We start from the raw sequence: 22,974 nt of genomic DNA, 5'->3' as shown, positions 1-22,974 counted from the left end.
TAAGCCCCTTCCAACCCCTCTCCTACAAAAGGCTAGGGCAGGATCTGCCCTCCCCAGCTGTCCCTAATCGCCCCTGACCAGGACACAAGGGGCTCCTGCTTCACACGCATGGCCACGCTCCTCTCCCGCAAAGAATCAAGCTCCATCTCATCAAAGTAATGACTTGGTTGCAGGTGTTAAATGAGCAGCATCCACATGGGCTTCACGTACAAATGTCATTAGATGCACAAACAGCAGTAGAAGTGGTCCTGCCTCTGCGAAAACCTCAGCCTTGGTAAGACTGCTACCGGACAGGCTTGTCCAGGTCAGGTGTCTACCCTCCAAGAAGGTAGTGCAAATACCAGCTCGGTCTAAAGATCAAAATGCCATCTCACCCAGTGGCATAGCTTTGACAGTGACCAGCAGTGGGTATACAGAGAAGACGCAAAGAAATAGGACATGTATGGAGTAATCTGCCTCCGAAACCTTCCCAGCTTCCAGCAGTCTGTGGCTAAGTCACTTCCTGAGTCACAGATTATATTTTTGTCCAGCAGTCTTTGATGGATTTTTTTTCTTTCCATGAATTCATCTAATTTTGAACCTATGCAACTTTTGGCAATGATTTCACAATTTAATTGTGTTCTGCATGAAAAAGTACTGTTCTTGTTTATTTTAAACCTGCAGACTGGTCATTTCCTATGAAGCTGCTTAGCTCTTGTACTGTGAGAAGAGCAACTTTAATTCCCCTGTGACTTTCCCTGTGCCATTTACTGCACACCTCTGCTGTATCCCTGCACTCTCTTCCACGCCAAAGAATGTTCAAGCAATTTCTTTCTGCATGGAAACCATTATCTACTGCAGATCATATTAACACCCTTCTCTGAACCTTTTCTAGCACTGCTGCTGATTTAGTGGAATGGAGGCAGGGCAGAGAGCGTGTGTGCAGAATTTGAGACGGAGGGTAATAACGTTCTCTTTCATTCTCTGTTCCTTTTCTAATAATACCCATCATTTTATTTGCCTTTTTGACTGCTGCTGAGCCCTGAGCTGATATTTTCCCAGAACATTCACAGTGATACCCCCAATCTTCTCCTTAAGCTTCAGTAGCCAGTTCAGAGCCCACCGCTGTGTAAATGAAATTCAGATTGCTTTTTGTCATGTATATCACTTCCCAGTTAGCAACAACGAATTTCATCTCCCATCTTCTTTACTAGTTAAACGGTAACACAGGATCCTCCTGCAATTCTCCACAGGCAGTCCTCATCTTTATTACTCTGAGTAGACCAGTATCATCAGCAAACCATCACCTTTTCTGGAGAATATATGAAAATGCTGAATAGCAAGGATACCAGCGCTCGTCCTGGGCACCCCACCAGCAACATCCTGCCTCTGTGAAAACAGACCATTTATTCCTTCCCTTTGCTCCCTTTCTTTTTCCTAGTTATTAATCCCTGGGAGGACCTGTGCCCACTGCAGCTCTTGTGCAAACACCACATGCTCCTGACAGCACATTACCAATGTGTTCAATGAGCTCTTGTCACAGCATTCAGTGGGAGACACCCCTCTAGTTCATGCATAAAGAAAAAAGTACAGAAACTTCTCTCTGCTTTGTCTAATGAATGCTGATACGAATAATTCACTGAGCATGTCTGCCATAAATCACTGAGCTTTGCATTTATCATTTATTTTTCCCTTTTTCCTCTGAGTCTTTCTTTTACACCTAGATCATGATTAACACTGACTTCTTCCTGGGCTTCACCCTTCTCTGCCAGTGTTTCTAGCAGGAGAGCTTCAAACCAAAGTGTCCAGGTATTTGTTCTGCTTGGACTGTTGTAGCATTTTTACTTGTCTTCAAGACTCCAAATCTGGCCCAGCCTTGCCCTGTCTCCCTGAGGATGCATATGATTTTGCGGTACCTTTGCATGAGAAAAGACCTCCCCCCAGATCCAGCAGAGCACCCTCAGCGTTTCACGACTCCTCACACACTGGAACTGATTGCAGAGCCGGCTGCACGGGTGCGTTGCAGGTGTCCCCGAGGACATGCTGCAGACACCCAGGCTGAGCAGTGGCATTCTGCAGAGGCTTTTCGCATGGCAGGTCCCTGGCCTGCAGGGGTGACTCAGAGGCCAGAGTGCTGCTCAGAGAGAGGATAAGACTAACTCTGCCTTCCTCTGCCAAGCCCCGAGAGGTGCCCCCATCCAGGCCAAGCCTTGCCAGACAGTTTTGCAAGGAGAGACATGCAAGAAAAAGGCTAGGCAAGGGAAGGCTGCGACCTGGAACAGGAAGGGAAAGAGCAATGAACATGTGCGGTCTGACTGGAGCTGCAGCGTCCCCAGGGTCCTGTGCTGACAGCTTCCCAGGTGCAGCAGAGACCTGCCAGCACCATCCTGCCTGCTCTGACCTGCCTCTGGTGTGCAGCTCAAGCAGGACCTGGGCCAAGAGGAAGACTACAGTCACCATGATGATTTAAACCCAGCACAGCGCAAGTGGCTTTAGGCGCGCTGCCTGAAGTGCTGTAACGGTCTGGTCCATCCCTTCAGCTGCAGATTCATCCCCAGAGGCAGTGAGGACAGGGCCTGCACTGCCCACCCAGCTCCATCGCTGGTGCCTCGCCAGCACCACTTGGCCGGCTCCAGGGAGCCCTCAGCGAGCAGCCGCTGCAGAGGGGCCAGCCCACAACAGAGCAGACGCAGGCAGCTGGGGGAGGCAGGGAGTAGATCCCTGCCCACGTGTATTTAGCAGCACAGACACAACTAGGGCTGCAGCACACTGCGCCTACATGACTGCTGCCATCAGCCAGGGCTCAGAGGGAAAGCTGGGCTGGGGCCCATAGCACACACTGAGACTCTCATTCTCAGGAAACCTTTGTGAGCGCAAAGCTCAGCTGGGCTGCCTTTCCTTGTCCTCTCAGAAAGTCAAGCGGCTACATTGAAAGTCCTGAGACCCAGAAGATAACAGCTCCTCGTGCCTCCCTGCTTGCAGGTGTTTCACCTTGGCTCCACCGGGTCAGGGTTAGGGCTCCCTTTCGCCTTCCCTCCTTACAGACACGTGTGAGCCAACTGCTTCTGCCTGCCAGTCACTCCTATCTGTCACGGAGCCCTTTGCATTCTTCACCTTCTCCATGCACATGCCCCTCTTAGCACATCTCCCTCAGATTTGCCAGACCGCCCTGGCTTCTGCACGCATGCAACTCGTGCTTGCTTCACCCCCACCCCAAAACTCTCCTGGAACCCCCTGCCTATTCCTCTTCCTCCTACGGCACCCCCTGCCCCCCTGGGCTCCCATGCCCGTCTCCCCAGGTCTATGGCCTGCTGCCCCTACCTGCACAGGCAGCTCCTGGCCACTGGCCACGTGAAGGAAAGCGGGGGCATTATCGTTCTCATCCAGCACAGTGACATAGATCGTTCCTGTGGCACTGCGGGGTGGTGCTCCCCCATCCTGCACGATCACCAACAGCTGGTAGCTGGACTGCTGCTCCCGGTCCAGGCTATGTTTGGTGCTGAGCTCTCCTGTGAGGGAGAAGTAGGGACAAGATCAGCCCAGAAACCTCTTCGGAAATGGGCCCATACTCTGGTACGTTGCTGCAGAACCCAGGACCAGGATGCTGGCAGATGAACATTCTGTTGCAGTGCTGGCCTGAACTGCAATGCTTTGGACCGGCCCTGCGTCTCCCCTGCTGGCCCCAGCCTAGGAACTCAGCAGGTCTCTCACCTGTCTGCGTGTGGATAAGGAAGTTGAGATCATGCTGGAGCAGGCGGTAGGTGAGCCGACTGTTCTGCCCGGCATCCCTGTCACTCGCCGTGACCCTCCCCACGCTGCTACCAGGAGCCTGATTCTCAGGAATGGTGAAGAAGTAGCGCTCCTCACTCAGTCGGGGGCTGTTGTCATTCTCGTCAGTGACGCTGATCCGTATAGTGCTGGTGCCTGTTTTCCGAGCTTCCCCTCCTGCACCACTACCTCCTGCCGAGGCCAGTACCGTGAGCACATACAGGTCCCGCATCTCCCGGTCCAGCGCACTTTTGACGTACAGCCAGCCACTCTCAGGCACGATGCCAAAGCTGGCAGCATCCCCGTCTGCACGCAAGTGGTAGGTAAGAGTCGTGGCTTCCGCGTCGCGTGCCAGGGCCCGCACCTGCAGGAAGCGGGTGGAGACAGGCACGCCTTCGCGCACCTCCACGCGGTAGGTAAGCGTGTCAAAGATGGGCCCGTTGTCGTGTTCAGCCTGCACGTGCACCAGCAGCGTGAATGTGGAGCTGAGCTGGGGGATGCCGCCATCCCGGGCCACAATGGCCAACCCGTAGGCAGCGCTGGCTTCGTACTGCAGTGCCCCAATCAGTCGCACCGCCCCTGATGAGCGCTCCACACTGAAGATGCCATCGCCTCCTGAAACCAGCTCAAAATGCACCTGACCATTGGCACCGCTGTCCCGGTCCTCAGCTTGCAAAGTATACACCGTGGTCCCCGGTTCTGTGGCCTCTGGCAGCAGAATAGAGTCAGAGGGGGCTGGGAACACTGGCACGTTGTCATTCACATCTGACACAGAGATTTTCACACGTGTGTTGCTATAGGCAGGGGGTGAACCGCTTCTGGCCTGGACGTCCAGAATGAGGACAGCCTGGGACTCATGATCAAGAGGCAGGCTGGTGCGGAGTTGCCCTGACCCAGAGTCGATGGAAAAATAGCCATGAGGATCCCCCGAAGAGATGGAATAAAAGATGTCATCAGCATGACCTGTGGGCATGGAAACGAAGATAGGAGTGATTTGTGTACCCAGCTCACCTCCTCAGCCCACTACAGACAGCGACAGGATTGGGCAGTGCTGCCTGGGCAGCCCTTGCTCTGGAGGTAGAGAGTAGCACTGTGTGTATGTGTGCATACGCACAAGCATGTGCACGAGTATGTATGTACACACATACTCATGCCTATCCTTGTGCGCATGCATATGCATGAGCACGTGTGTGCAAGTATGCAATGGAGGCAGGGCAACAATCATGTGGGTGCGCATTCGGATTTGAGCCTCTTAGTGCTCGTGGGGCTCCCAAAAGGGGGTTGCTCTATGAGGGAATGCAATACTGGACCTTCAAAATGATGCAGAAACAAGGAAAACGATTGTGTACAAAAAGGACCAGTCCATACCTGGAGGGTTCTGGGCCCGGACAGCCCCCACACTGGCACCTGGCAGCATGTCCTCAGGCACTGTGAAGAAGTACTGAGCCTGCTCGAAGACAGGGGGTGAAACCGTGCCCTCCACAATGCTGATGTTCACCCGGGCATTTGGCTGTGCCTGCAGGCCCCCACCATCTCGTGCAGAGATCACCAGTTGCACCAGGGTGTTGGCTTTGCCACTCAGGGACCATGAGAGGGAGATGACACCTAGGGAAGAAAGCAGTTCAGATGGTGCTATGCCTGCACCCACTGCCTGTCATCTTCCACCAAGGGAACAGGCCCAATGCCTTGCCAAATCACGGGCCTGAAAAGAAGGACCTAAAGGGGCAGCAAATAGGGATGGAATTTACCGTGGAAGAACTGGAACAAAGAAGAACCCTCCTGGGAAAGGCTCCTCAAACTCTCCCTCCTCACCCTGAAGCCCAACCCCGAGCTAAGCGGTGCTAAGGGCTCAGGGAGACAAACCAGAGGGCAGTTCTTGGGAGAGGGAAAGGAGGGAACGGAAATTCCAACCTGGGGGGCAGGGCAAGGGTTGGGGCGCAGCAGCAGCTGGCGGGATCTAGGCTGTGGGGAAGCTCCTGGAGGGCGGGTAGGACAGAACGACCTAATGGGACAGACCCTACAAAGGAGGTGGCCCTGCACTAGGTTGACCAGTAGGCCTGCCTTCTCCCAGTCTCATTCTGGGAGCTTGTGGACCAGTGTGGGAAGGGCCTGATGTCTGTGCTGAGCACAGGCCACCCTGCCTGTCCTGCTGAGAGCCCCTACTGCCACATGCAAGCGTGGACTCACCCACCCAGCAGAAACAGAGCGGAGCGGAGCAGGGGAAGCCAGGGAGAAAGGTGGGACCGAGTAGGACAGAGCTCTGGGGAAGGAGAGGGAACCAAGCAGGGAGAAGGAGCCAAGCAGGATACAGCCAGATGGGGCAAAGCAAGCAGCGTGCAGGAAGAAAAGTACAGTGAGTCAGGGATGGAGAACGAGGGAAGGGATGGGAGAGGGGACAAAGGAAGAACAGGGCAGGAAGCAGAAACAAGAGAGCAGAGAGCGAGTCTGGAAAGGGGCATACAGGGACTAAAGAAGCCGGGGCAGAGGTGGCATGTCGGGGAGAGGAATAGACACATTCCGGGGGCAGTCTGCACAGCTGAGGCGGCCCCACAGCAACCCTCAGGCTGGCTTTTACACCTGCCCGCATCCTGCTGCTCTGGCTGCCCTGCGAGCTCTCACCCGTGTCCTTGTTGAGGGAGAAGAGGGGCGGGGTGTTCCCCAGGACAATGCGGTAGGTCACTTTCCCGTGCAGCCCCTCGTCCTTGTCGTGGGCAGCGACACGCAGCACAGCCGTGCCCGGCATGCTCTGCGTGCTGATGCTGACAGCATACTCCAGTGGGTAAAACACAGGCCGGTTGTCGTTTACATCCTCCAGGAAAACCTTCACGTACACCATGGAGTTCAGGCCGCCCTGGGGAAGGACCAGATCAGACATGGGGCAAAGAATGGGGACAAGGACAACTGTACCCCCTACACAGTGCTGAGCTGGCAGCATCGCATCCCTGCGGCCTCTCCAACACTCACCCCGTCAACAGCAGTGACGGTGAAGTCATAGGCAGACGTGCCCTCATCGCGATCCAGAGGCTGCACAGTGCACAGCTGCCCCGTGTTCTCATCGACGCTGAACTGCGTGGGGACAACGCTGCCAATGCCGGAACCGATGGAGTAGGAGAGGGAGCCAAACGGGCCGCTGTCCGCATCCGTGGCTGTCACCTGGGTGGGAGGAGGCACCACATGAGCGGGGCCAGCAGCACCTCCCATGGCATCTGGATGGAGACCACCAGCCTGACAGACCCAGAGCACCACCACCTTCACAGCCCAGTGCTGCCCTCTGCTCTGTGGCCCACAACTGCCGCGCAGCCCTCAGAGCTGGCCGCGGCGAAGCAGACGGACAGCCACCACCTCGGCTCCGCACTCCTTGTCCCAAATAAATCACCGCTTCCTCTGCGCCACTCCCCGCAGGAAGACACAGGGCACCCCAGGATCGACCTACGCTGGCCCTGGTCCCCAGGAGGGGGCACGGCGTCGGGCGAGCACAGCATCGCAGACTCCCAAGAGCTGCGCCACGCTTGCTATCTGCAGCACCACCACAGGTCCCTGCACCACCGGAGGTGCCTTGCTTCAGGTGACACCTCCCTTCTCACACCTCTGGGGCAGCATCCACAAGCCAGGCCCATGGAGTTGCCCCAGCAAAGGGCAAGGACCACACTGGGGGCAGGCGGAAAGGCCAAGCCTCACACAGATGCCAAGGAAACAGCAGCCAAGCGTCCCCATCGCACCCAGCTTTTTCAGCCAAGGGCAACCCATGCTTTCACCGCAGCTGGCCTTGACCCTCGGCTCCTTCTCTCCCGCAAGGACTTCTAAGACAATAAGGGGAGCAAAACAGTCCCCTTCTTCCCAGCAGCCCAGGCTCTGTCCTGTTCTCTGAGCTCTGTACCCCATGGGCCTGGGATCTGAGGACGATGGCAAGGGTGGCACTGCCTGTGACAGCCAGCACCCGCCAGTCCCCGGGGACACACGAGTGGCATTAGCTGTTGCGGATGCAGCAGAAGGATCCAAACCGCTCCCCAATTGCAAGGGCCCAGCTCCTTGCAGCTCAGGTCAGCAGAAAACAGCTCCTTCCCCGCAACTCCAGCATCGCTGCCCATGGCTCATCCACCAGCTGGGAGCTCTGCAACGAGAACAAAGCTGGAGGATGGAGCCAGGAAGGAGGCAGCTGGGCCAGGCCCGGGTGAAGCGGAGTTCAGGCCTCGTCAGCCACAGCTCCTCCCAGCAGCAGCGCTGGGGCCTCGGCTCCCGTGAGCGAGAAGCGCAGGAACGTTGCACGCGCGCCAAGGAAAGGGCCCAGCTGGGGGCTGCAAACAGCACTTTCCTCCGGGCAGGGCCTCTAACCTGAGCCATGCACCAGACCCTCAGAGACAGGGGAACAACAGGAGACAGCACAGAACATGGCTGGGCCAGAGAAGGAGAAATAAATCAGGTACAGGTGAGACCTCCTCCCCACCAGACTTTCCTCCTGGTGCTCTGCACCCCGGGGAGGTGAGGCAGTACCTGAGATAGCCCCCTGCCAGCTCTTCTGCCTGGTAACCCACAGTCCCCGGAAAGGAGAAGCAGTACCTACAACACCTCCTTACCAGCTCTCCTGCCCTGCTGCCCGTAGCGCTCTCGTGAGGCAATGCAAGAAGGGAGAAGCTAGGAGGACACCACCACCAAGCACCACATTCCCCGTGCAGAGGACTCACTCCCTGACTGCACAGCAGCTGCTAGAAGAAGCACCACCCCTCTTCCTGCTCCAGCTGCGGAGCACTCAGGACCACAGGTGCCATGAGAGCAGCCCAAACATGAGTGCCACAAAGCACTTGGGAAAACAGGCTCCACCTGCCTCCCCTCTGTTTTCAACCTCCTCCCTCCTGCTGCAGTGCCTCTTGGTGTATCCTGCTTTCTCCTGTTCCAGGTTGCAGCAGCAGCAGCAGCAGCAGCAGCAGCAGCAGCAGCAGCAGCAGCAGCAGCAGCTTGGATGCTCCAGGAGCTCCCAGGTCAAGGAAGCTAGGGCTCAGGACCCTCACAGCAGGGTTTGGCTGGCTTCAGGGGGCTCATGTGGCTGGCTGAGCCACGGCAGTGCCTGGCATGGGCTAGTGTGTGCAGTGGATGCTGAGTCTGCACGGCAGTCTGGGCAACGGCAGCTGTGTGGGGTGGGTTAGTACCTGCAGCAGAGGCTGTCTATCTAGCTACATCAAGGGTACAAGTGAGGTGCAGCATGTAGGCCTTGAGTCTGGATGGGACTACTACAAACCTGCATGGTTCAAACCGGAAAATCCACTCAAAGACCCCAATACCATGCTGATGCTGTCAGCAGAGCAACAGGAGGGCATTAAGTGAGGGATCTGATGATAAGGACCGATGACAGTTGGAGCTGCTCATTTGAAAGTATAAACCTGACCTTGTTGTCATTGCTGAAACAAGGGGGAAAAAGCTAGGTAGCTGGAATTGAAATAATTGCTTAGAACCAATTTGGGAAGGGAGGGGGACATGAGAAGGTGGCATTATCTGCTTCTGAATCTGATAAACAAATTCCTCCCCCATGAGCTGCTTCCACAGTTCATTTCCTCCTTCTTAAAAATACTCACCTTATTTGTAGCTTGCATTTGCCTGACCTCAGAGGCTGCCTCCAGATCTCCTCCTGACCTCGTCAGATTGAAGGGGGTTGGTATTTCTGGGAGCCTCCTCCTGGTTGGTATTTGGACTGTGGTGATGGGTGCTGCAACCCCTTCTTCAGAGAAACCAAACAGGGAAGTTGCTCTGCTCAGTCTCATAGGAGGACAAGTTTCTAGACTTGAAACTATTCTTATACCTCTCTTCTGACCCCCTGAACCGGACACCAAATCCAGACGTGGCCTCTTTAGAGGTGACTGGAGAGGCCGGATTACCTGTATTCTGGCTCCACGTTGGCTGTCATACTGGGGTAATATACCCGAACCACTGCAGCTGAGCTGTGTGCTGCTTATTGTGCTGGGGTTTAAACTGATAATGTTCACAGGCATTGCAGATGGAAATGCTCCTGAAACTGATGAGCTGCCACAGCAGCTGAAATAGGCACTGTGTGGCAAACTAACAAACCCTTTCCTCCAAAACGAACTGCTTATCAGTCTCAAAGTGCTCTAAAATGCATGTCAGCTGCTTTAATGCCATGTACAGCAGCAAGCTCTGGAGCAAGAATAAGGCATTTTCCACTGGCTCCTCCGGCCAAGGGCTCTGGTGTTCCCAGAGCAGCTCTGATTCCCCACTCCAACCATCCTCTGATGGTTACCGTGCTAAGAAAGGTACCCACAGTGGCAGGTACCTGGAAATCCAGCTTTCTGACACAGGAGCTAGGTCAAGCTTTGGGAACAGGAGAGAAACAGATGAGCTCTCGCTGCTAAGCAGTGCAACATCATCTCCCCGGCTGCTTGCCAGTACCCAAAGCCATCTCCAAGCAGGATTGTCCCATGGAGCTAGCAGTCTGGCATCAGAGGCAGATCTAGCTGCAGAACCAGGCAAGGCGTGCTCAGAGAGGTTCCCCCATTCACATGTGCCTGGCACCCCAGCTCCGCATCCAGCTGTGCTGCCCCCTCAAGAAACAGGGAGCGTCCTGGACCTAACTGCTACAAAGCTGAAATTGCCCGTCCAGAATGACATAAAATCAACATGCCAGTGATCAAGTGGATTTTAAAAATGTGCAGCTGGCAGCATAGCTGTAACTGTGCACCTATGGTCTAACACAAACCCTGTGCATACAAGCCCACAGGGCATCTGAGAGAGGTCGTGCCACTGCTGCACCAGCGCTGATGCAACCATTTGTGTCAGATCCTGCTCTCACTTGGAGAGGTGATGCTAGGGTGTCCAGACAAAAGCCACAGAAACAAACGACCTGAAGGAGCAGCTAAACGTGTTAGCTCAGCATGGGACTGCCGGACAGGGTGCCTAGCGTCTCCACCACTCTGCAGAGAGGGATCGTGGCTGTGCCTGGTGCCCAGCAGCCCAAGCTCCCTTGCCTGCAGGCAGGCAGTGCCCGCAGCCAGCCGATGTCCCGTGCAGGCGCTCTGGGGGGACCAGGGCTGGCCGCCACCTCCGTGGCTAGCCCATGCGCAGCAGGGTCTGACGCAGCTTCCAGAGGCAGTGCCGTTCCCCATGGCAGCTGGGGCTGATGCAACCTGGGGACTTCTCTGAGTGGCAGTGCAGGATTTTATCAGCCACTAGGTATGGCAGATACCTCAGTCCAGCAGATGAGCGCAGCTGGAGCCCATGGCCACAGACTGCAGCAGAACAGAGTCTGGGATGTGGTACACATTTTTAGCTGTAAGGATAATTAACCACCAGAATGGCTCACCAAGCCTTTGAATTCACCACCTATAGAAATTTTAAAACCAAGGCTGGATATTTTTCTAGGAACTTTGCTAAGAGCTAATCCAGGGCAGCCCTGGGCCCTGTATTTAGCATTTACCCCAAAACTTGGAGTGACAGCCGATTTTACCATAACTTGCTTTGGAGGCTCATGAGTTTTGTTTGAGAAACAAGAGGGAAATGGGGTCAGGATATCTATGGGACAGCCCAGGAAACACACGATTCAGGGTAGTGAGAAGCCTGGCACTCAGACATGTGGGAGCAAGAGTCAGAGCTCTGAACCTGAATGAAGCCCCTACAGCTCCCCCACCTCTGATGTCTTTGAATATCCTACCACTACAGGGCCAAGACTGGCTGTTCCCAGGAGGAGCTGTGTAGTAGGAGAAAGGAGGGAAGAAGCAGGCTGCAAGGTCACCACACCAATATGAGACCCCTGCACAAACTCAGAGGATCATTGCACTTTTGTCCAAGATACTTGTGTGTTGCCTGTGAATACAAGACACCTGCATGAACTCATAGGGTCAGCACACAGATACGAGATGTAGACAAAGCTGTGGGGGTCACCTCATGTACAAAACAACTGCACAAGCTCACAGGGTCACCACAGATACACCAGGCACAATGTGCAGAGGCAAAGCATGTGCAGTGTTTCTGCCCAAGACTATAGCACGTGCAGCTGCAACCCTATGTGCCAAGAACAGACGGTGTTCATGTGCAGTCTGGTGCAAGGAAGCAAGAGTATCTGTAGGTGAAAGCACAGAGCCTACTATTCTTGTGCCTATGCAAGAATGTCTGACCCTGTTGGGCCACCCTGGGAGGCAGGAGGCAGTTGCTGCTGTTGCCATGGGAGGGGGAGGAGAGGCTTTTCTCCCCATTCACTGTAGGTATGGGAAGGAGCAAGTGCAGGAAGATTCCTCACATTGGATGAAAATGGTCTGGTGCAGCCTCATGCGACAGCAGCGATGCCAGAGCCCAGCAGTCTCTCCCCACATTAGGACTCCATAGGTGCTCTTTTGGGCAGGGAGCCTAGTGACCTACAGAGCTCTGACATCGAGAGTCTGGACGTTCCCATTCTTTGACCATCTCCTGTCCTGGCCAAATCAGCAGCGAAAAGGAAGCCACAGTGAATTGTTTCTGTGGTTCATTACATTCTCTGTTAAAGACCTATTTCTAACTACTGCTGCTACCCCTGACTCTACTTCTACCCTTGTAAGACTAAGGGGTGATTGTTCTCAGAAACACTGTGCGTTGGTATCGATGGGTAGACCAGGCAACTAGCTGCACGCTTGGAGAATTTTCCTGCCTGCAGCCTCCCTGTTCTAGCCTGTAGGACCCATTCTTCTGCAGCCAGGAGAGGACCCAAGACACTGCACATCAGAATTAACAGCAGAGGGAATTCTTCTGTTTCTTTTAATTTACGTAACCCCTGTACAAGGAAATCCCCTTTACAATGCTGTATTGAGAGAATAAGGTTGCAATGGGAAATCCTTTGCCATGAGATACCAGCTGCATGAACGCATCCTGCTATTGCATATGGGAGGTGTTTCTGACAGTAATCACCTCCTTGGTCTTTAAGACAGAGGGAGACTGAGCCCCAAGGTCCTGCTGAGCATTCTGCTCTAGCCCAGAATGGAGCCAGGGTCTCTGAGTTGTGAAGGACCAATGCACTTGGCTGCAGCCATGGTATTTCTCTGGACCCTGCTGCAGTTGTGCATAGTACACAAAGTATTATTTCTGTTATTCTTACTCCATGCCTTGCCCTCTCATTCTCTGTCTACAGAACCCTCCTGGGATAGCCCAGCCTTCTCACAGCCTTGCACAGAGCCCACTCAGCCAAGGAGGACACCAGTGTGCCCCAGGGCTGCACACCCTCCTAGCCGTATCCAGGCCCCAGTCCCTCTCCCATGTCCTACAGCACACCCCATCCCTACCCACCTCTTGTGCCTCACACAGTCCCACTCATGAAGGGAGTAAGGAAGGAGTAGCAGACCCTGGAGTTGAAGCAAGCAGACTTCAGCTTGCCAGGGAACCGGCAGGTGGGATCCCATGGAAGGCAGCTCTGAAGGCCAAAGGAGCTCAGGAAAACAGGCAGGCCTTCCAGACAGCATCCTCCAAGGACAAGAACAGTCAATCTCAGTACTCATGAAAACAAGGAGATGTATCAGGAGACCACTTTGGATAAGCAGAGACCTTATGGCTGAGCCCCAGTGCAAAATGGCAGCATACAGGAGATGGGAGCAAGGAGGATCTATAAAGGAGAAATTTAGAAATATTGTCCAGATGTATAGGGATGGTTTCAGGAAAGCTGAAGATCAAGTGAGGTTGAGACTTGCAAGGAAAAAAATCAAGGTGATAAGAAGAGCTTCTGCCACTACAATGGTAGTAAAAGGCTAAATAAGAAAAATGTGAGCTCTTTGATGAATGGGATGGCTAATTTAGTAACAGCAGGCACAGGTAAGGCTGAGACACTCAATGCCTTCTTTGCCTCAGCCTTCACCAAGACCTCCCAGGCCTCTGTGCTTAGTGAAAGAGTTCAAGGAATTGCACTACCAGCTGGGGATGAGGACTGAGTCAGGGATTACTTCAGAAAACTTGACGCATATGAGTCCATGGGACTCAACAGGATGCATCCACGGGTGCTGACAGAACCAAACTTCTAGGACTGCTCTTTGAAGGGTTGTGGAGATCAGGGGAGATCCCTGACAACAGGAAGAGAGCAATTGTTACACCCCACCTTCAGAAAAGGCCAAAAGGATGATCTGAGGAGCTACCTCCTCGTCAGCCTCGCTTTGGTCCCTGGGAAAAATCAGAAGGTAAGTCCCCTTGGAGGATGTTTTTGGCCACATGGAAGAGAAGGGGATAGGACCAGCCAGCATAGATTGAGCAAGGGTAAATCATGCCTGACCAGCCTGATTGCCTCCTGTGATAAAGTCACTGGATTTGCGGATGAAGGGAGAGCAGCAGACGTCATTTACCTCGACTTTAACAAGTTTTTTGACACCGTCTCCCACAATATCCTCACATCCACGTCAGCATGTCACAGTTCGGACAGGTGGATAACCAAAATGCGTTGGACTGTCAGGGTCTGAGGGCGGTGGGTGGTTCACGGGCTGTGGTCCGCCCGAGGCCTGGTGACGAGTGGCACAGCACAGGGTCCATCCTGGGCCCTCCCCTGTCCAACGCCTTTGTCAAGGACCCGATGCAGGCGCAGAGCGCACGCTCGCGGTTTGCAGACGACACCACGCTGCAGCAGGGGAAAGCAGCTGACGTGCTCGAGGGCAGGACTCCATCCAGAAGGCCCTGCACAGGCTGGAGGAACGGCCCGACAGGAACCCCACAAAATTCAGCGAGAGCAAGTGCCAAGTCCCACCCCGAGAAGGAAGATCCTCCAGCAACGACACAGGCTGGGCAAAGCAGCTCCCGGGAAAGGGGCCTGGGGGTCTCGGAGGGCAGCGAGCGGGACATGAGCCACAGCATGCCCTGGCAGCAACAAGGGCCCCAACGGCACCCTGGGCTGTTTGAGCCAGAAGCACCGCCAGGAGACCGAGAGGAAGGATTAGCTCCCCACACACACACGCTCAGCACTTGTTAAGCCACATCTAGATACTCTTTCCAGACACAGTTTGGGGCCCCCAGCACAGAAAAGGCTTCAGGAAACCGGGGTGAGTTCAAGGGAGGCCGCTGAGACGGTCGGGGCTGGAGCACCTGCCGCGTGGGGCAAGGCTGAGGGACCGGGGCTTGCTCATCCCGGGGGAAAGAAGACTTCAGACCTCGGAGCAGCCTGCCAGCGCCCACGCGGAGGTTATCGAGGAGGCAGAGCCAGGCTCTTCACGGCGGTGCCTGGCGGGAGAACGGGAGACAGCAGGTATAGGTTGAAACCGGAGAGGTTCGGACTGGATACTGGGAAAAGTTTTCTCTCCGTGGGAACAGGCCAGCACTGGAGCAGGCTGCCCGCAGAGACCAAGAAACCTCCATCCTTGGTGGTTTTCACAACACAACCGGACAGCCACGAGCAGCCCGGTCTGACCCCAGAGCCGCCCCTGCTTTGAGCAGGAGGTCGGACCGGAGACCTCCCGGGGTCCCTCCATCCTGAATTCCTCTGACTCAGTGATCCAGCTGTTGCAATCTTTCCCCAGCACAGACCATTAGCAGGTTACTGGGCTATACAGAACTTTATGCTGATGTACTACAGCTGCTCTTTGGTTTCTTGTCCAGCGCTCACCACAGTCCTGTGCTATACAGTTCCTTATCTTGCACAGTGTAGGGTCCCTATCACAGGACTCACAACTGTCATACACTCAGCAGCAGCCCAGCACTTGCTGCAGAAAAATCCAGCCTGTCACAGCAAGAGATGCTCCCCTAGCTTTCGTCTCAGCTACACACAGACTAGTTCACAATTCCTCCTTTGAAGCCATGGGCTCCTTCCCTGTGCCCATGGGGGCTGGGCAAATGCGAGGCATTTGAGAGGGTTCCAGCAACGGAGTCCCTGAATCCCTGTTAATCCTGCAGGGAGGGGACTGCAGAACTAGTTGGGTTTTCCTCATATCTGCATCCCTACGAGAGAGGGGCCTTGCCTCAAACCAAAGGCATGCAGCACCCTTGCACCCCCAAGAGCATATCCCTCCATGGGAGCCAGCGATTGCCCCCACTTCTGTCCATACTCCACATCAGGCGTCATAGTACACTGGGGTGCTGTGGGGAACAGCAACAGGCACTGACGACCAAGAGGTCTTTCCAACAAAATCTACACCTCCCAGACACATAACTATGGCCTTCGCAAGCAAGAGTCATTCAATATATCACATCCTCCAAACTTGCCAGTGTCACAAACAGAGTTTACACATGCCTCTCTGCTCATTCTCCTTCCTCTTAGTATCACCTGCAGGCTGTTTCTCCCCTGCAGCATTGCTTTGGTTTCACTGACCCCTTAGGCTCAGGCTGAGCCTATTTCCAGAACCTCCTGAACTTCCTTTTTGTCTGCCCCGAGGTCTGCCTTCGGCCTTCTCACAGCTCCAGCATGTCCAGCGTCCATGTCTCATGCCTCACAGCACAACTGTTGTCCACTCATGGGTCCCAGCAAGGGTGAAGCCTCCCTGTACTGGCCCAAGCGGAGAGTTACCAGGTGGGATGTAGCCAAGGAATTAAAAAATACTGCCTAGGGAAGAGAGAAAGAAGCAGGAACCCCCTTCCCAAGGGCCATGGGAGACCCACTGTATTTGGCTTGGAACAAGTTGATATGAGCCAAAGATGCAGAACTGAATTCCAAGCCTGTATCTGTCATCAGATCCTGCAGGGTTAGGAGCTGCCAGACATAGGTTGCAAGGCTTGCAAGGGCCACAGCCACCCCTCTGTCAGGGAACAGCAAGGTCTGGCTGCTCCATAAGGGAAGGTAGGTGACATGAGCACAGGCAGTGCCCTCACCAATGGCTGCAGTCTCACAGGGTCTGAACAAGGCAGGCAAAGCCAGGTGCAGGTAACGGGTCCACAGACAGTCCCAGACAAGGCAAGCAATGAACCAGGCCCTGGGTCCACCAAGGGAATCCAGTTAGGAGCAAAAAGAGACAGGGCCAGAGAGAGGGCTGGAGAAAAGGCTGCAATGAGCATCTGAGGGGTCCATCCAGGAGACAAGCTACCCACAACACAGGTTTGAGGTCCATCCAGGAGGCAGAGCCAGAGATAGGGCTGGAGATGGGTACACTGACAACATCACTCAGACCAGGACTGGGGTCCCAGGCCTGAGCTTGAATGGAGTCCTTGGACCTATGGGCAGAGGGGATGGGTGGGGGTCCCAGGTAAGGCTGATCAGGACCATTAAGGCCTATTAGTGCCCTCAGGGCCCAACACCCTCAGCCACCTGCTTCTTTCAAGAGGGTGTTAGTTTATGACAGGCAATGTCAGCCCTGCACTGCTCTGTAGCAGATACCACTCAGGCTCTTCTGCCAGCTAAGCACAGGACAGCAGTGGTCAGCAGGATCCCATGCCCTTAGTTAGTTAATGCTTCAATCCTAGTTCAAACATGAGTCCTAACAAGATAGGTTGGCAATTTTAAGGCTTACATGGAAATAGGTTGCACGCCTGGTTTTTGTTGTTTCCTCCTTACATCAGACAACGGAAATAAGAGAATACAAGAGAGAACCTTCAAAAACATAATGTGCATCAGCATTAAGCCAGAGCTGGGCTGTGAAGGAAAAGCTGATGGAGGGGAATTATGATTTTGCTTACTGAACTGAACTGAAACGAGGACGAAGAAGGCGGGGAAGTCAGGGAGGATATACCCCTTTGATAAAAAGAGCCAGCCTGAGTCAGATGTCAGCATCCCAGCGCAGGAATTAGACAGCATGGAGGTTCAGCTGGAGACCAGGGGACTGGAGATGGAGCTCAAGGCCAGAAACCAGCAGCATCCCTAGGGCAACAGATGCTTTTCATTGCAGACTTCAAAGCCAAGATGTTCAACACAGGCAGTTGTTATTCAGTGTTGCATCCATGCCCCAGAACAGGATGGGGGAGAGGGGACAAAGGCACTCAAATGCTAACAGCTGGTGAGTGGACAGTAAACCCTTAGAGACAACCCCAGCAGGACACTTTGTGCATGGGGCAGCCCCTGCATGTCTACAGAAGTCGTGTGTGATTGCTATAGCAGCTGCTGCTGACTCTTGCCCTTTGTTGCAGGGGTTGTTCAATCCCTTTCCCAGTTAGAGGAATCGCTTATTTTTTCACAGGGACTGGGATTCCTGGAGAGGCTTGTGTGATGGGTCACTGACATGGGAACACGTTTGCAAAATGCAGGAAATTTTACAGCTGCCAGCATTTGCCTGAGGCCACATGCATGGGCCTCTCAGCCCTTCAGGTCTCACATGGGATACACAATATGTTTACCACCCTCCTTTTGCCCAGCAACTCAAAAACACAGTTAATGAAGGCAGGAGCAACAACCCTATCTTGAAGAAGCACTGAAGGGCAAGTAACTGCTCTCAGCATTTTGCTGCACTTGTAAGAGTCCACAGTAGATGGCCAGCCTGGGTGATAAGGGTCATGAGACAGACCAGTTAAACAGTCTGGAGTACCACTTACTCCAACCTGGGATCTGCCCTCACTATTGCTATATTAAGGGCACTGTGATTAAAAAAATCAGTGACCAATTCCATGCAGTTGTTTTGAAATCTCTTGAGACTGCAATATTGCCAAAGCAGGACACTGCCACCCATCCCCTGAGATAGTCTGGCATTTGGAGAAAAGGTGCAAAGGCCAGCTGACAAGAGATGGAGACGGGCTGTGAAGATGCCTGAGCAATTCTTTGCAAAAAAAGAGAGAGAGCTTGAGCCTGAGATAAAATAGGCTGCACAACAGAAGGTCAGGAAGCTTGAAAGCACAGTCCTATTCGTGTAGATGATCACAGCTCTGGAGAAGTTTCCTCCTTCTGAGAGAATATGCAGCCTGAAAATAAAACCAGTTTATGATGCTCCAGACCATACTCTGATTTCCAGCTGGAAGGCTCTAAGGCCGTTCAGCCAGGATGGCTGAGGAGCTCACCAGTGGTCCACGTTTATATAGCTGCTGAGACAAACAACAGCGAGCCCTAGGCCAACATCACAGTCCCATACACAGCATGTGTGGAGAACAGCACCATGACATTCCTGTGCCAGATGTGATGGAACTGGTAAACTATGCTGAGGGGCAGAATGCAAGTGCTGCAGTAAAATGAACGTTAAGGAAGATGGAGTCCAACCATGTAGTTCGAGTGGGTGCTCCATGCTTGGATGCCCATGTGGAGCATCTTTTACATTTTAGCGGTGACTCTTTCTGAGGGAGAACTTGCTATCTTTAAAAACAATCTCATTATTTCTAACCCTTTTCTCAGTATCAAATCACTGCTGCACTGGCAGCACTAACTGCCTTCAAAGCATTGCATGTGGCCACTCAACGACAGTGAGTAACACTAATGGGTGAGTCTGCTAGCCTTGGGTCTCGCAAGCTGTTGCATACTCTGTCCAGCTGGCACATTTGCACTAGAGCTTGGGCTGGCCAAGTTGGAAGCTTAGCTGTGGCTGCCTGGGCAGCAGGAATAGTCCTGACATCCAGGATGGATTCAACCCTGAAACTGAAGCTTCACCCCATTTTACCATGGGCACTATTCACCAAGTCTGAGGAGCAGTGCAGAAGCACATGGGAGCTCTTAAGTCCTGAAAGAAAATGGTCCACAGAGAAACTTCGGCTCTGGTCTTCTAAAAGAAACATTCAGATACATGGGATGAGATTCATCATATCCAGCTTTAGACAACCACACTACTGTGACCACAGTGCAAGCATCTGCTTCTGAATCAAACATCCTGGGTCCTCTATAGACCAGAATGGAGAGAAATGGGCATGTGGGCTGTTTGAGACACTGCTCTAGTCAAGACGGAGATGTCCACACAGAAACTTCCACCATTCACAGTGTTTCAGGAGCACCAATGACTGACAGCCAAGGGATGGGGGGAACTTGCCTTCAAGGACATGTCTGGGCGAAATGCCTTGGTACCAGGTCTGTAGCCTGCTCTAGCAACATGTCCAGAAAACAATGCATGATCTCTGCTAAACAATGAGAGCACAGTCAGGGACTATCTGCTCCTACCTTCATTGAGGAAAATGCTGCTGATGCCAACTTTGAAGCTAAGGTTGGTGTCTGTACCAATGATGCCAGTGGTATCAGGTCCCTCCCTAATATCACCTTCTCTGCAGGAGCCAGAAGGTGTGCCCAAAGTTCACACTGGGACCGTCCTCCTCAGGACCTATATAAAGTATCACAAGTTGTCTCAGAACATGGAATTACAGCTCCACATTCTGCAAGCTGCAATCCTCAGGAATGAGCTAAAAACACTACAGTTGTGTCTACTACTGAATAAAACCAGGCAGGGACTGTTCCCTGGCCCTGTGGCCAAGTGGTCTCGAATGCCTGTGTTGACACTGCTGTGGGTTGGCCCTTCTGAAGCCAGCCAGAGCCAAGACAGGAGCTAGAAGTGGAGCAGCACAGATAACCAAGGGCCCAATGCTCAAATTCCCACCCTGATCCTCTTTTATACAGCAACATAAGTATCTCTTACTGGCACCAATCCCTACGGGGGGGGGTCAACTCATTGCCAATTAACCATGGCTTAGAGCCTGCAGGCCTCCAACTACACCAACTGCCCATGGGTCCAGGAGCTACATTTCAGCCCACGCCTGGGCCTTCAGTCCTTGCCTGAGCTACACTGCAGGTGTGCCTGGTCCAGCCCTGTCCCCTGCTCTCCTGGCTTGTCCAGATGGGCCTTGGACCTACACTGTAGGTAGCTTGTCTACAGTCCTGTCTGTTGGATGGACCTTGGACCTATTCTGTAGCCTCATCTCTGGTGTCGTCTCCTGCTATCCCTGAACGGACTCCCTGGATCAATCCTTGACCTGATTCATCCCCTCATCCTGTCTGGGGCTGTCGATGGAGCCTGTCACTGTCCCCCCAGCCCCATTTGAGTGCAGTGGGACCAAACCCTCGTCAGGGAGAGCACAAGCCCACCCATGCTGGGGTCACCCTTGACTCCTGGCTTGCACTCCCTCACAAATCAACCCACTCTTGCTGGTGGGGTGCTGCTGCAGGCAACAAAATGTGCAGAGGATAACAGGGGCAATACATAGGGGCGTGGGGGAAGAGCAACTGGACAGTAGAACAGGCAAAGTGCATCCCTGGAATTTCCATCCCAGACAGCCTTCTTCTCAGATCAAACTTGGCTCCCTTGGGAGATCTGCCCCCATCTTCCCAGAGAAGGAGTCAGTTGCTAGAGTTGGTATCTCAGTAGGGAACACTCTCTGGAGCACCCAGTGCCAGAACAGAGCCCCAGACAGGCCCAGGAAGGACTGTAATGCGTTGTGAGACATCAGCAAGATCTTCCTGCACTCTCCAGCCTGTGACCCAGGACTATTACCCCAGCCAGGCACAGGGGCATCAAGAGGGAAAAGGCTGTACTACAGGGGAACTGAAGTAGGTCTCCCGAGACCTAGGGAACAGGGTAACCATTAGACCGTCCTGCTCCATCCCCAAAGATGCCTCAGTCATGGTGCTATCGTTCTTTGCACAGAATATTACAATTGACCCCATATGCTCTGGCCAAAGTCAAGTTTTTCCCTCCTCACAGTTTCCACTATGTAAATGATTTTAATAGTCAGTATTCGTGTGTTCCACTGTGACTTGACTGCTGAATCCCTCCAGGCCCAACAGGCAGCATCTGAGCCCTAAGAGCTGGCAAAAGGAAAGGTGACTGGCTCCTGCGGAGGCAGAAGGGACTCCTCACCAATAGCCCCTGAGCCCCAGCATCAGAGCAGGAGGCGAGGCGGCCAGAGTATTTGTGTTCCCTGCCCAGGACATGCACAGGGACACGAGGCTCACAGAGGCTGCTCCGCACACAAAAACATTCAGGCTTACGTCGGCTGAGGCTGAAAGCGACGCTGACCTCCAGCCAAAGGCCCTGCTGAGCCTCCCAGCCTGGCCCTTCAGCTCCAGTCCTTCTGGGAGAGCCGCTGTGCCCACCCAGCCCTGCGTGCAGCTCTGGCACCATTGCACAGCAGTGTCTGCTGCCTGCCCCTTCCTCCCCACAGCACTGAGGTTTGGCAGGAGACCTTCCTTGCGCACCGTGAAGCCACTGCAGCCGGGCCTGAGGGCACCTCATGGGACTGCTGTGGCCGAAGCAGAGCAGAAGCAAACGGCAAAGAGCAGCAGCAAAGTGTCTTGGGGTTAGGGAGAAAGGAGACACAGCAAAAATCCCAAGGAGCCCTGACTGCTGTGAAGGAAGGAGGGCAGGCACTGGGCAGGCGTGCGCCTCCCCACCGCAGGGAGCAGTGGGAGGACAAAGACAGGCATCAAGGCCTCAAGGTCATTTTGCCCCCTGCTCCCAGTCCCCTGGCAGGGCAGGAGGGAGGAGAGAAGAGCCCCAAGGCTCTTACATTCTCCCAGGGCAGACGGACAGAGAAGCGCAGCCCCACACTGGGGTTCTCGACTGCATCACCTATAGGAGTCAAGACTTGTCCTTCCCACGGACCCATCAGGAGGGCTACGCCAGAGCCCGCAAACATCGCCCTCTCAGCCCTGTTGCTGGCCCATGCATCTCCCCTACGCAGTCCACAGCGTTGGAAAGGGATGGAGCGCTTCTCAGCAGCTCGGGGCTCCATTCCCCAGCTATCCTTTCCATCTCCAGCGAGAGCAGTCAGCAGGCAGGGAGCTCATCTGGAGCCCTGCCCCGACTGGATCTCTGCTACGCACATGTTACACTGCGGCTTTGGCAAACATCTGGCTCTGGGCTCCCGCCCCTCGGAGTGACGGCTCTTGGTGGGAGAGGAGGGGAGGCTGGCGCCAGTGCGGTCAACGATCCCACGCACGGCTCCCTTTGCCTGAGCGTATGCCAGGCGTCCTGCCCTCCCCAGCCCTGGCACAGCTGCTGACCAGCTAAAAGCAGCCAGGGAGTGGCCACGGCTGCTATTTCAGGAGCGGTCTCCGGCTCCCGGGCTGCGTCTTCAGCCTCCGGCCTGCCCAGGCCTCGGGGGAGCGCGCGGGGTCAGCATCCGGCCCCCGAGATCGCCCCGCACGCGTGGCTGAGGCGAGGGTCAGGCCCCGAGGCGGCTCGGAGCGCTGCTCCGGGGGAGCCGTCCGCGCAGCTAGGGGCAGCGCTGGCTCCCCGCAGCCCCGGCGGCCGTGGGGCGCGGGCACGGACCGGCGCACGCACAGCTGCACGCAGCGAGATGCCGACAACAGGGGCAACGTGGGGCCTCCGCTACCGCTCCGGGACGGGGCAAAGCCCTCAGGCTTGAGGAGGAGGCGAGCAGTCTAAACACAGACGTCGGCAGGGAGTTAGGAGCGTGGAGGGTGAGGCTGTGGTCCCGGAGGAGGCTGGGCGGCCACTGCAGGAG

At 54.5% G+C, this 22,974-nt stretch overlaps 1 protein-coding gene across 1 annotated transcript in view; it reads right to left on the bottom strand.

Annotated features, from left to right (window-relative positions):
* The window catches only part of DCHS1 (dachsous cadherin-related 1), a 54,217-nt gene that overhangs the window by 19,848 nt on the left and 11,395 nt on the right, over nt 1–22,974 (bottom strand). The window contains exons 3-7 of the mRNA XM_067300792.1: nt 6,712–6,900; nt 6,367–6,598; nt 5,116–5,352; nt 3,691–4,710; nt 3,301–3,488 (exon numbers count right to left, since the gene is read on the bottom strand). Coding sequence (XP_067156893.1) covers nt 3,301–3,488; nt 3,691–4,710; nt 5,116–5,352; nt 6,367–6,598; nt 6,712–6,900 — 1,866 coding nt within the window. The remainder of the gene's footprint in view (nt 1–3,300; nt 3,489–3,690; nt 4,711–5,115; nt 5,353–6,366; nt 6,599–6,711; nt 6,901–22,974) is intronic.

Source organism: Apteryx mantelli, chromosome 1, assembly GCF_036417845.1.
Source record: "Apteryx mantelli isolate bAptMan1 chromosome 1, bAptMan1.hap1, whole genome shotgun sequence".
Lineage (NCBI taxonomy): Eukaryota > Metazoa > Chordata > Aves > Apterygiformes > Apterygidae > Apteryx > Apteryx mantelli.
The sequence above is the reverse complement of the archived record's forward strand: the minus strand, read 5'-3'. Positions and strand labels throughout refer to the sequence as shown.